Consider the following 13,227-nt stretch of genomic DNA (forward strand, 5'->3'; position numbering starts at 1 on the left):
TTGACTACATAAGGAGGAGGTGAAGCTGGGAGGATGTTCACATTCAAACTGGTGTAATGTTCTGTGGCTCAATGAGGTGATAAAACAAACACTTCAGAAACGCGTTTCTGAAATTTAATGCAATGCTTTTTATTAACTTTTAGACTTCAGCAAAGAAACGGACATGCGCACTAGGACAAACGAATGGGCGACATGTTTAAATCAATAACCAGGTAAATGTGGAGGTTGTTGCAGTAATCACACCAAATCACAACGAAAACCATCCCAGGGCACTTTACATAGACAACACAGTCTGTCAGGCAGGAGCGTTTCCTGTGCACGGCAGATGTGTGGAGGTACTAGGGCTTGTTCCCCGAGGAGCCGGGGCCCCGTCTTCATCTTAGCACCATCGATGAGAGAGCAGGGAGCAGCCAGAGTAATGTAGGCAACGAAATGTGGGGAAAGACTGGGTCTGGTACGGACCACAAAACAACTGATGTTATACTTCAAAACAATTAAGGGTATTACATAATAAGAATGACTTTTACACAATTTGGGGCCTTAAAGCTTCAAATAATAATAATAATAACCAGCCTAAAACTGTCTGGGGACCTGTGGATGCTGCACCCTGCAGTCTGCTCAGCCTACCAGCAGCTGAGAGTGGTATTTAAGGTGTGACTGGTGTGTTGGCCTCTGGCGGTGTGGGACCTTCATGACAAAGCCATTCAGATTCATATGCAAACATATTTCTCTCTGCTCCATTTCTGTTTTAACAAGCATCAGAACAAGTCCTGACTCCATCGGACGTATTGATTATCCACATCACAGCTGTTCAGCTTGTCCAATTAATAAACTCATTTACTCAGGAGGTCGATGGACTCGATCGGTCTTGGTTTCCTCACCAATCACTAAGTCGGCTGCTGGTGGGAGCTCACACAGTCTTTAGTTCTGCTTTTTAAACATCTTGGAAATGTCACAACCACTAGGAAGTTTTGTTTTCTGATCACTCTTTGTGATAACAGGTAACCTGGGACAAAGACCTCAGCCCATTTGTCCCACATAAATCGGGACAAATGCTAAAGTCTTGTGGATCATAATGCAAACATTTTACCTGGGTTTTATACATTTTAAAACCCCTTTTCTGTACTTTTGTGTGTTTCTCTCCTGCCATGAGCCAGAGGCCGCGTCCTGACTGTCTCTAGCATGAGACATTCCTCCTATTAGGAGGAAAGCTGCTTGTCTCTAGCTTCTGAATGTGTGCTCCTCTAGCTAATCCTACACATTTATGTCCTGGTTTGTCATTAGTTTGCATTCAGCATCACAAAGTCAATGTGGCTTGTGTTTGTAGTTCCTCACCTGTTTGGTCATGGAGTCGATCAGCCGAACATAAAGGTCCTGTTCTGTCCTGATGCCTGGAAACACAAGAAGCAGAGAACAACTCCCATAAGTCAGCTGGAACACACCGTTATGAGTGTGAGCAGAGCCGCTGCCTGACAGCAATGCATGCTAATTTGATGCACAAGAAAAGGAACCCCCCCCCCAACAAAAGATTCCTAATAATGTGCTGTAAATGAATTCTGTTGTTATTTATGTCCCGGTAGTGTATTTATGTTTTCTGTAGCTCTTGTCATCTCATCCCCGCCGGGCTTCTTCCTCAAGGATAACAAGGAATCCTCATTCTCCGACAAATTAAATATCAATCAGGATTGCTTGTCTTTTATTAGCTATGCATCCGGGCGTAAATGTGACACAAACACGACATGGGGTGGAGGAAGCAAATTGCGGGGAACACCTGTTAGCGGCGGAGCAGCTCTAATTGTATTCAGTGCTGTGGGTTTGGGCTTCTGTGTGGTTTGTTCGTCTTGTTTTTCAGGCTGTTTCCTCGCAGCTTCCTCTCCTTTCTAATTGACATGATTCACTCCTCACTCTGCGGCTGAGTGCTGAGCAGTCTGCAGACTAAATGGCGGCTATCTGTCCTGGTTGCAGATGAGGTCAATTACCTCTGTACGATGCTCATCCGACGATGCCGACTCATATTAGAGTGATTTATCCTCCTTTGGAAGAAAACGCTCTTTTATGTCCCACTTTATCTGGAGATTCTGCAGGGGTCTGAGAGCAGCACAGCCGTCCTCCTCCTGCAGGTCTGGACCCGTGCCAGCACAAAGCCGAGCTGTGTGTTTTGAATCAGCCAAAGATCCTCCATTTTCCCCCCAGTGGACAGAACAGAGTTCAGGTTTGGTTAGCTGTCAGATATTCCAGATGTCTGCAGTGCAGCTCAGCCTCTCCCTGCGTGCGCTGTGAATGGAAAACTTTTTTCTAGCCTCACGGTCTTAAACAGTCCAGTGAGGTGACCTTTAATATAAATTCTACAAACTGTAATTCATCCACAGAAAGTTCAGCCGCAAACCGACGCAGGCAGTTTCACCCGTGGGAAAGAAACCATCATTACCTCAACTTCATCAATCAATACTGCAAATCTAGTCTGAACAAAGACTCACCTGACCTACAGAAGTGCCATTTAAAAAAAACACACACCGTTTAGGTCTAATTTCATGCTGTCAGTCATTCTCTAAAGGTGCTTTTCTAGGTGGGCAGTGGATCCTAAAGATGTAGATATATCTTCTGCTAAATTCTAATTATGTTCTGGAGGATGCATAATTGCTGCCTCCATCCTGTTGACAGTTGTTTCAGTCCAGGAAGTTGAAGTCATTTAACCCTTTATCCTGCAGGAAAACCACTAACCTGGGGGAGCACAGTTCTGTGTGGCTGGGGTCATTAGTCTCCAATGTTGACCCTCATGCACATAGGAAACCATGGGTGTTCCTTCTTCGTGTTCACTGAGCGACCGCTACACTACTGCCTGCACCCTGGAGAAGCTGCTCCTTGCATACACGGACTCCCCAAGACGCCCAAAGAAGGAGCCCCACTCAGACCCATCAGCAGCATCGCCAAATGCCTAGCCGCCATACTAGCCCCTCTGGTCAACAACACATCCCGCTACTCGACAGGACAAACCTCAGTTCAGACCAAAAACTGTGTTCTACTTGACGACTACCTGATTCAAATACGAGGGCTTTTACAGAGAGGAGCATGGCTGTGCCAACGTCCCCCCTGCACATGTAAGAAGTAGAGAGCAGGGCCTTGCGCTCCTTTACAGGAACCACACCCTGCCACTGGTTCAGGCACATGGAGGACACCTGGGTCCAAATAAAACTAAGGAGGTGGAAGTCTTCACAGAACACATCGGTGCAGCTGACAGCAACGTCAGGTTCACACAGGAGGATGTCAGAGGAACAAGTCTGGCCCTCCTGGACTGTGCCATACACTGGGAAGAGGACAGAGGCCTGAACATTGAAGTGCACAGGAAACCCACACGCAGTCCAGTATTTACTCTTTGACTTTCACCACCCAGTGAAGCACAAACTGGGAGTGATCAGGGCCCTTCAGCACCAGACTGAAAGTTCATGTTCGAGAAAGACGGTGGCTCTGGTTTAGTGTCTGATCTGTTTGTGTACGACACCAGAGCAGCATGAGCCCGGAGCTGTGAGCCAGAAACTGGTTCCCACAGCTGGAGTCACTGCAGGTGGAGGCTGGACTGGGAGAGCAGAGATCGTCTGGGAGCATTTTACTGATACGTTCAGGGCCAGTGTGTATGTCACTTGTCAAACATAAATTAACAACATTTCCATTTAAAACACTTTCTACGGTTTCTTTCTTTTGCATTGAAAACAATTTGTAGGAAAGAGCGTTAAAAGATTGGTTTGGGATTTTTCAAGTTGGTCCATAAGTAGGTGAGACTTCTTCCTCCACAGCGACCCTGAAGCTTTCCACCATGGTACACAACTATGGTGGAAGAAATGTGGGACAAACTACACTTTGAGTTGGTGTCTTTCAAAGTTTCAGTCTATTAAAGACAAATTTCCCTCTGGTGTTTCCAAGGATAGCAGTGGACAGACTAGAACGTTCTGTATCCTTCCTCTGCAGCTGTTTTCTGGGGGATGCAGAGTCCAATTTGTCTTAGACCAACCCGAAAGATACCGCCTTAAATTAGCTTAGCATCTGAGCCTCAGACCACGTATTTCTGCACAGAATGACGGCTGTGGATTTGCTCCTCATTTTTTACTGTGCAGACCAGGAACAAGGACTGAAAGCCTTTCTCACGTACACATCACGTCAACCTTAAAAATCCTTTAAACACAGGTAGGTGATCAAAGCCAGGAGAGAACAGCAGAACCAGCCTCAGTACAGTCCAGTTCACTGCATTCACCCCCATAAAATGAAATGTCCAGCGTTTCCCAAACAGAAACAGGCTAATAATGCTTTTCTTGATAAGGTATGAGATTTTATAGACCAGGGGTGTCACACTCAATGGCACAGGGGGCCAAAACCCAAAGCACACTTTAGGTCGGGGCCGAACAGGATAAACATTTATTGAACAGACTAAAACTAAACGTTTTTTGAACATGAATATGAATCGAAACAGACAGGATACAATATTATTCCAAAATAAATAAACTTGAACTTAAAATCGCCAACCGTATTTCTGCTAAGCCTTACATTAGCAAACACCTGCTTTTTGTCTGGACACCAGACGTCTCACACTTTCATCATGCAGCTCTTCAGAAACTCTCCCTCGGTAAATGTCTGGGCTGATTTTCTCCTCTGCCGTAATAAAACTTCTTTCACAGCAGCTTCACTGTGTGATTTAGCTTTGGTGAAAACGTCTGCTGTGATGTCAGATTCCTCTTCAACTCCTCTACCTTCTGTAGCTTCTGCTCTGCATCACGTTTTTCAGCTTGTCCTGATGTTTTGTCTCGTAGTGTCGTCTTAGGTTATATTCCTTAATTACAGCCACATTAGCTCCACAAATAAGACACACGGGTTTACCGACAATGTCAGTAAACATATATTCAGCCTCACACTGGTTTAGAAAGGCTCTGTTTTCAGAACCAACTTTTCTCTTGGCCATTGTTAGGGGCTAGCTTTGACTTGAAATTAGGGTTGTATACATCAACAGACGCTTGATTGATCTGACGTAATTCACGCGGGAATGATCAGCCAATCGTTCGGTAAGGCGGCTGTTGCGCTGCATTATGGGATTTGTAGTTTGTGTGTTATCAGCACTTCATGTCGCCGGGCCGTTAAAAAAATATATAAGATATATAAAATGATCCCGCGGGCCTTGAGTTTGACACATGTATTATAGCGAACACTCTCCAAACTAAACAACGTGTCGCTTTTCGTCATCTTACAAACACGTCACAGACGTTAGTGCTGGGACTGTTTCCTGGTCTGGTCTCCAGTACGTCTGTCTGTCTGTCCAGCACTGTCCACGTCTTACTAAGGTTACACTTCTACTGCACAGACTCTGACACCAGACATTTGTCCAGCTTTGCTTCTGGTCTCACCATTGCTGTAGAGGAGCTGGAGCCTGTAGTGGATCCCGTTGTTGGTCTTCTCTCCGTTGTACTCCTGTCACACACAAATACACAAATCACACTTCACTCAACATGCTGCTGTGATGTGACTAAACATCAGCTACAGTCCTCTCAGGCCGACACACACCATGTTCCCTTCAAAGGCAGACCCCTGTGTCAAACTGTGTTCAGGTCACTTCAGCCTTGGCAGTGTGGAGGCCAACCAAAGAGGGTGTGCACGGAGAGCAGAGCTCGGAGGACAGCAATCATAAACAGTCAAAAGGCAAACAAAGAAAAAGAGTTCGTGACCTTCCTGAAATAAATTATTTCTGATTTCACTCAGTTTATACTTGATACAAAACTTCTGATTGCTACATAAACAACTTCAGTTTCTATTCATGATTGTTTTTGTCTCAGTTGATTAATATTTGAAATAAAAGTCTCAGATTTTCTATTTCTAACCTCACACTGAGTGGAACGCTGAGTTGCTATTTGATGACTTAATACTTTGAGCTTTTGACAGTTTGACTAAATATCTTAACTGTCATTTTTATTTGGCATGAGTATTTTTCCTGAGGAGGAAACCTGCCCCCAGCGCAGCGGTGTGGCTCACTGGGGGGTGTTTAACAACAGTGGACAACGGTGGAGGTCTACAGAGCGATGAGCTGGACCAGGTTCTGGACTCACATCATGGCGAGGACACCATGTTCACTGGTGCTGGTTGGGGTTTGTGCACAGTAATACAAACCAACTAAATCACTGACTGCATCCTTTAAAAGCCCTTCATTCTCTCTGTGGTACACACTCTGCCATCACCTCTATCTTTACTTTTCATTTTCTGTTGTCCTCTTGACTCTTCCTCACCCTTTACTGCCCTCCCTTTCTTCTTTTTGCTTTTCAACCTTTATTCCCCTTTTATTTCACTCCTCTCTCATTTCAGCCTCTGTCGGTCGGCCGCTCTGTGCCAACTGTGCCTGGGAGTGTTGGCTCAGTCCCAGAGTGTGTGTTATCGGGTGAGAGACTAGAGGTCAAAGCAGAGGTGAGGTGAGAGAGTGAGTGGGTGGAGTGGAGGGGAGGATTTAGTGCCAGCTGGCAAACGATCAAAGAACAAACACCCCCAAACCTGTCTGCATATTTGCCTTATTATCATTAGTATTATTAGTAGCAGAAGTGTTTTAGACTGTGGCTGATGCTGTTTACTGTCTATGGTAATCAGCTCCAAACCCACTGGTTCCTCCTGAAGATGTTCATGTGTAGAAACACCTCACAAATATACCATTTCACTTTAAAAACACTCCGGTGTTTCCTAATGCAGCTGCCCATTGGAAATCTTGACCAAAAAAAACAAACAGGAGGAAACTGCGTTTCTTAGGGACTATTTTCAGTGGTGGATGAATCCACTGTCAACAGGTTTACTGTGGCTTTTCACAGTGGGATCTAAAGAACATGCTCACCTTGTCTTTCTCCACGAAGTCTACGTAGGAAGTCCTCTCGATCTCAACCGGCTGGCCCTGTCGGTCGTACAGCGCCAGCACAAAGTGGAAGAAGTTGGACTTCCTCAGGTTGGACGGAGGCTGCTTCTCAAAGTGAGCTCGGGCCAAACCCACCCCACTGAAACACAGACAGAGGATTTCTTTTTATTAACTCGTGGCCATTAACTGTTTGTTTCTGAACTCTTTCTTTACATTGTTTTTATGTGTGTGCATGTTAACACAAACTGTTCAAATAGACATGATCAATAGATCAAGTTGTCTTTATTCAGCACCTTAAACTAAGGCAATGAAATCACCATGAACCACAACACTACAGAAATGAAAATTCTATGAGGCACCATGTAAAAGCCAGGATGAGCTGATCTGCTCAGTACTGATACTGTACTAAAATACACATTCAAGGTACTCGTGTTTTACTCGCATCACTTCTTTTCATGTGACTTTGCTCATCTTCACTACAGTTCAGAGCCTGTATTTTTTTACTGCGTTTATCTGAGCTGCGGTTACTTTACAAATTCAAACATTTTGCACAAAGTGCGTCTAAAATACGGTGCTTTGTTATAAATTACCCAAAAGCAAATACAAGGAGAGCTGCAGCAATAAGCTGAGTGATGGAAAGTTCATTAGTAAATATGTTTTAATAATTGTCTAAATCACTTTCATTCAAAACCATCAAACATTTCATGGCTCCTGTTGCTCAGACATGAAGTTTTGCAGCTTTTCTTTCATACTATTTTAATAACTTGAGGTCTGCAGTGTTGGCTGGACCCAGCAGTTACAAACGTGTTGGCTCCGGGGAAATGACAACATTTCTGATTTTTTACAGACACACCATTGGAAATTAATCATTAGTTTTACAAAACATTTAGAATGAGCTCCCCCTCAGCCGACTGCAGCAGAACAATGCTGTGTACACTTTAATGCATAAGTAATAATCTGATTACAGAGAACAACACGGCACCATTTTCTGCACTTGTACTTTTGATATTTTAAGTTAGAGTCCAGTCAGAAGTTCTTTGAGAAGATTCTCCGAGCCAGAACATGAGACGCGACTGAAAGCCTCCAGAACAAAGCCAGTAAAGGCCCTTGATTGAACATGATTCTGCAGTAATCGTGGATTCTCCCTCTGGGTGTTAAACCGACAGTACGACAGGAAACACTGACCTGTCAATCAAACACGCACATGACCTGCTGGTTACTGAGATTCACTCTAGAAATCACGCGATGACTGAGACTGTGAAACCATTTAAAGAAAATCTGCACTAAACATAACGCTGACGTCACAGACGGCACACGTGATCAAACTGGTTTATCAGTGAGATGTTTACATGTGAATTGAAATAAAATGCAGCAGGACAGTGACGGCGGCTGAGTGGAAGCTGCTCATGTGAAAACAGGGAGGTAACTGAGTGTGTGTCCTCTCCTCTGTACAGTTCGCCTGACCTTTTAAATAAAAGCCTGAAAACTATGCAGACAGAGGCCAAAACCCAAGAGACATGAGGCTCTTCCTCCAGCCTGAGAGTCAGAGAGGATGGAGGAGGAGGTCATTATCCCTGTCCATATATTATATAAGAAGGTCAGGGTGGGCCAATGTTTCCCTCATAGAGCCTGAAGTATCTACTGATTGGAGGCCAGAGGTCATTTTGCCTTTTTTAAATGCTGTACTATTGTCTCAGACACGAGCCTCAGCATGACAACAGGTCCCAGTACGTCCAAAAAAATAACCTTGTGGGGTTCCACAGGGCTCCATGATCGGCCCATTATTATATGTACATTACACATCATCATCCACATGTCAGGTAAAGCCATTAGCAACGTTTCGGTTCTCAGACCTTCACTGAGTATTATTCATTTATCCACTTGATGGTACAATTGGTTTTAGATCAAATTAAAGTTCAATCTAATGTTTAAAATGCAAGATGAGAAATTCCTATAATGGGATGTGAATTTTTAACTATAATGTTGATTATTTACACTATGATAAGCAGGAGGTCAGAGGTCTTTTTACTGTTGATCTGATGCCATCTTATTGTCTCAAACGGTTCAGCGTCACATTTGCTAGTAAAGAAAGGCTTTAAGTCCGTATGCAAGTGGAAACACATCACTGAGATGATTTCAGCTGTGGATTTTAGTAAAAGTGGATAAAAATCCTTGTTGATCCTGTAATAAAATCGATGTTGTTGCAGGAAGTGATCTCCGCCCTCAGCGAGTGTCCAAGGGGTAAAGTCTCAAAACAACAGCCGAATATTTTTACATCAATCTCATTTCCCTGCTCGCCGAGTTTCCTAAAACGCTTTATGATCAATATGATCGCTGAAGCATAGATAAACATTTATTCATTCTCAGGGTTTGTTTTTGGAACCTTGCCTGCTCTCTCTCGGCCTCTGTGTTTGCCGGCTCAGGGGTGTATTCCCCAGACAGCAGATTAATACAGACGTGACCTTTCTGCGCCCCCATTACCAATGCTTAATGCCTCATTTGTAGGCCAGTTTGTTGAAAGATAATTCTTCCGACTAGCAGCATTTGGCCAGGTGGATGGGGGAGTCGAAAGTCTGTAGGAAGAGGACAACAGCTCAGGTGTGTGACTGTCAGGTTAGAGTCTGTTTTAATGCAGGCTCAGTGGGAATAAATGCAGCGGAGTGTCAGAAAACACAAGAGTGTAAAAGCAGAAATAACACACAGAGAAATCACAGCGCAGCAGACTTCAACACTCTCACTATCAGAGATTTTCACCGAGTTCCTGTGTGAAAAAAAACCATCTACAAGCATCTGTTTTTTATGTGTTGCTATTTCCTTTCACCTGAGGTGGAGGAAACATCCTTCCAGTCAAAACAAAAGAAGCCATGTGAATGCATCAGCCTCAGTCTATGAGACATCTCAACAGACTTCTGTCACTATTTTTTGACATTTTATAGATTAGTAATGCTCTTACAGACGCTCGATAATGAACCTAACTCTGGCTGCAGCCTTAATATATTTCATATATTTAATATTTAAGTACAGTACACAATGATGAATGAATAACACACAATAAATTGTTTGAAGCAACATGTTATGCCTTGATTGCGGTCAGCAAGCTGCAGAGCTGTCTGATCAACTTGTTTTTCTTTGCAGTTTGTGTCTTTTCTGAAAACGGGCACTAATCAATGTTTTTACAGCATAACAACAACTGAATGGAAGGTGAATGTGTTGCTCACAGGGATGAATGTCGCTGCAGCTCTGCTCGTTTTAGCTCCTGGTTTGGTTTTGCAGCATATTTATCACATATTACTGTGTCATTCAGAAGTCAAACCCTCTGCATTTCATCTGTGAGACACACTTCACACACTTTTGTTTGTGCTGCTCCAAGTGCAATAATGGTTTTCATTGCTGCTGACAAAGGTGTGTGCAGACACAGTACACGCAACCTATCGCCTGATTTCTGTATTTTTAATTCCATTACCTCACTTTTTGCAGTTCTCTCTGATGATTCTGTCTGACATGATGCTATCTGTTTAGAAGCGGATGAGTTTGGCTTCAAGGGGCAAAAGCTTTATAACACGACTGTATAAAATAAAGCTCAGGTGCATGTGGTAGTGACTGATCAGCTGACTGTGCAGCTCCTCTCGGCTTCACGCAGCTTCACAGCGAGTCTCAGCTCAACGTTTAGAGCCGGACCACAACGTCACCGTCCTGGTTCACGACCTGCCGGCAGCAAACGGTCAGAGACCAGCTGGTGAACACAGTGCAGCAGTTAGCAGCTCCACAGCCAGAAGCTCAATCACTGATCTGATGGGTCCGGTCAGGTTCAGCGGACATGAGAGCTAGAGTTGATTAAATAGTTGGGATTCCCGTAGGCCAACATACAACCACCTGCTGCTGCTGTGTTTTTCATCTTGTCACTGTACAGGAAGGCATCTCCCCAGGTCTAACCTCCCTACAAATCTCTGCCTTGATTGTTTTTCCAGCTGGTGGAAACAGTCACCATCGAACACCAAACCTCCACTGTCTCCTCAGTTTACTTCTGTCTCAGTAGCTTCATATTTACTGTATGTTTGGTCTGTTTAATACCTACAGGATGGTTCATTTTGTGCACAGTAGATGAGGAACATACGCTGCTGCTTGTTTAAAGTTTCACATCTGTCCTTGTTCCTCCACTCACACAGACAGTGACCTCTGCTTTTTCCTTGTGCCTGATGAGACCTGATACAGATGTGGGTTTTAAATTTGCCAACAAAAAAAAAACAAGCCCTGAGACAAACTGTAAATTTGGCACCTGTTTCGTTCTGGACGCCATCAAAAGCATCACTTCCATCACTAAACCACCCCATTATCCCAATTACACACAATGCTCTGAAGCCGATCGCCACGGTGACGAAGCCGCCGCCGCTCATCCTCTCCTCTCCGCTCTGCCTCCACTCAGAAAGCTCGTTAGCATTATTATTATTTCAATGCTAATTGCGGCTGCATCCACTCATCGCTGGGCTCGTATCCAGCTGTTAGCACTTGGCACAAGGTGTAATAAAAACAGTATCGATGGCACATGGCTCGCTCAAACATGCCCGGAGTGTAAATCACACGGCAACAGCCAGAGAGGGAAAAAATAAAGAGAGAGAGAACAAACACTGCGAGGCACATTTCCACCGCAAAGCCTGAAATGAAAGGTCAGAGGTGGCCGTGTCAAGTGCTCTGCAAACAATCACTGAGCAAGACAGCCAGGCCCTGCGCAGCCGGCTCATGTCCACACGCACTAGGAATACACGCACTGCCTGAATACTGCACTGAAACCTGTGAGGCTGACCTGGGACCAGCCAGTTATCCCAGTAAAGACCTACTGGTTCCATACCTGCTTCACCTGCCTTCTGGTTTACCATATAACATATGGTATCAACAGTTTGATTCCGGCCAGGGGCCTCTGTTGTGTGTCCTATATGAAATAATATATGCGATATATATACAATAATACAATACATATATACAATAACCCACCGGCAAAAAGATAACTGGCAACTGCTAACTGATTTAATGTTTCAGTCTTTTTTCTCCACACAAAAATAGTGAAATGACGCTAAATACTCCCTGGGTCCAGCCCAGGATCCCTGCTTTATCAAGGAAACCAAACATTCTGACTCTGATTCAAACAAAACCATGTGACACATTTGGCTGTGATGACTGTTTGTAGACAAAAAGATTTGTCACTCAATAAATAAGGAGTGTGTTAGTCAGTGATGACAATCACCGATGATCACTGGCTGTAGCTCTCCTCTCTCCTGCCCACCTCCAGACTGGACATGGCAATAAATAATCTAAAACACATCATTTCCACTTACAGTAGACTTTAAAAGGTAACTCGGCCACTTTTGTTTCTTATGACAAACTTCATCTTTTAATTTGAGAGTAAGAATTAAATGCTTTAAAACTTGTGCCAGCAAATAATTACACAACTGGAGCAGCAACACTAACTAGTGCTCACAGTTATCTGTTATATGTAAACCACAGCGACACGTCAAACCAAAGCACAGCTTTTGGCCAGTGTGACTGAAATAACCAGAATGTACATCAGCCTGGGTTAAAGCTGCAGTCCAGAATTATTTCGACATTAATGGTTTGGCTGTGTTGGAATTTAGGCGTGTCAAGGTGTTGCCAGGGTGGATGGCATATACAATCTGTCCGGCGTGTACTGGGTCTGCCTGAAAATCCTCCAGTGGGAGGCGCCCTGGAGGCAACCTCAACTCACTGCTTTGGAGGTGAAGGAGCAGCGGCTCTACTCCGAGCTCCACACTGTGCACCTGAAGCTCAGTCCGGCCACCCACGAAGGAAACTCATCTCAGCTGCTTGTATGGCTGACCTCTTTCTTTCGGTTGGAGCATAGACTCACCTGCAAAATGAAAACGCTGCCATCCAGCTCAGCTCCCCTTCACACAACAGTTCAGTACAACACCCACATTACTGCTGACGCTGCACCAATCCTGTCAACCACACTGTGTACAAGACCCCGAGACACTTCAGCACTGCTGCCTCACACACACACACACACACACACACACACAGCCCCAATCAGCCATACAGCACACACACACACTGTGTAGCCGGCTGCCAGGATGTTAATCAAATAAATGGTGGGTGTTTATATCTGATTCGGTGGGACACAAATTCAGAGCAAACACACAGGACACAACACATGTGTAACACGAGAGGTTGTGGTTCTGAACGTTAACGTGAGCAGAAGCGACAAAGTCCACAGCTCGTCCGGCCTGACAACTCAACTAAACTACAGCGTCATGGTTCAGGTTGAAGTCTCCTTCCTCATCATGGTAACACACACACACACACACAGCTTCAGCCGTGAACAAAAAGCA

The 13,227-nt window shown here is 44.5% G+C and overlaps 1 protein-coding gene across 4 annotated transcripts in view; it reads right to left on the reverse strand.

Annotated features, from left to right (window-relative positions):
• LOC109956723 (transcription factor COE3) overlaps window positions 1–13,227 on the reverse strand; it is a 155,836-nt gene that overhangs the window by 128,617 nt on the left and 13,992 nt on the right. For 3 of the 4 annotated variants that reach the window (XM_020594052.1, XM_020594053.1, XM_020594050.1), the window contains exons 2-4: window positions 6,851–7,007; window positions 5,388–5,451; window positions 1,336–1,391 (exon numbers count right to left, since the gene is read on the reverse strand). In XM_020594052.1, coding sequence (XP_020449708.1) covers window positions 1,336–1,391; window positions 5,388–5,451; window positions 6,851–7,007 — 277 coding nt within the window. Of the gene's footprint in view, window positions 1–1,335; window positions 1,392–5,387; window positions 5,452–5,544; window positions 5,626–6,850; window positions 7,008–13,227 lie in introns of those variants that run through there. The other variant, XM_020594054.1, reaches the window with a different exon arrangement.

The sequence above is a fragment of the Monopterus albus genome, unplaced genomic scaffold (genome assembly GCF_001952655.1).
Source record: "Monopterus albus unplaced genomic scaffold, M_albus_1.0 scaffold21.1, whole genome shotgun sequence".
NCBI classification, from domain to species: Eukaryota; Metazoa; Chordata; class Actinopteri; order Synbranchiformes; family Synbranchidae; genus Monopterus; species Monopterus albus.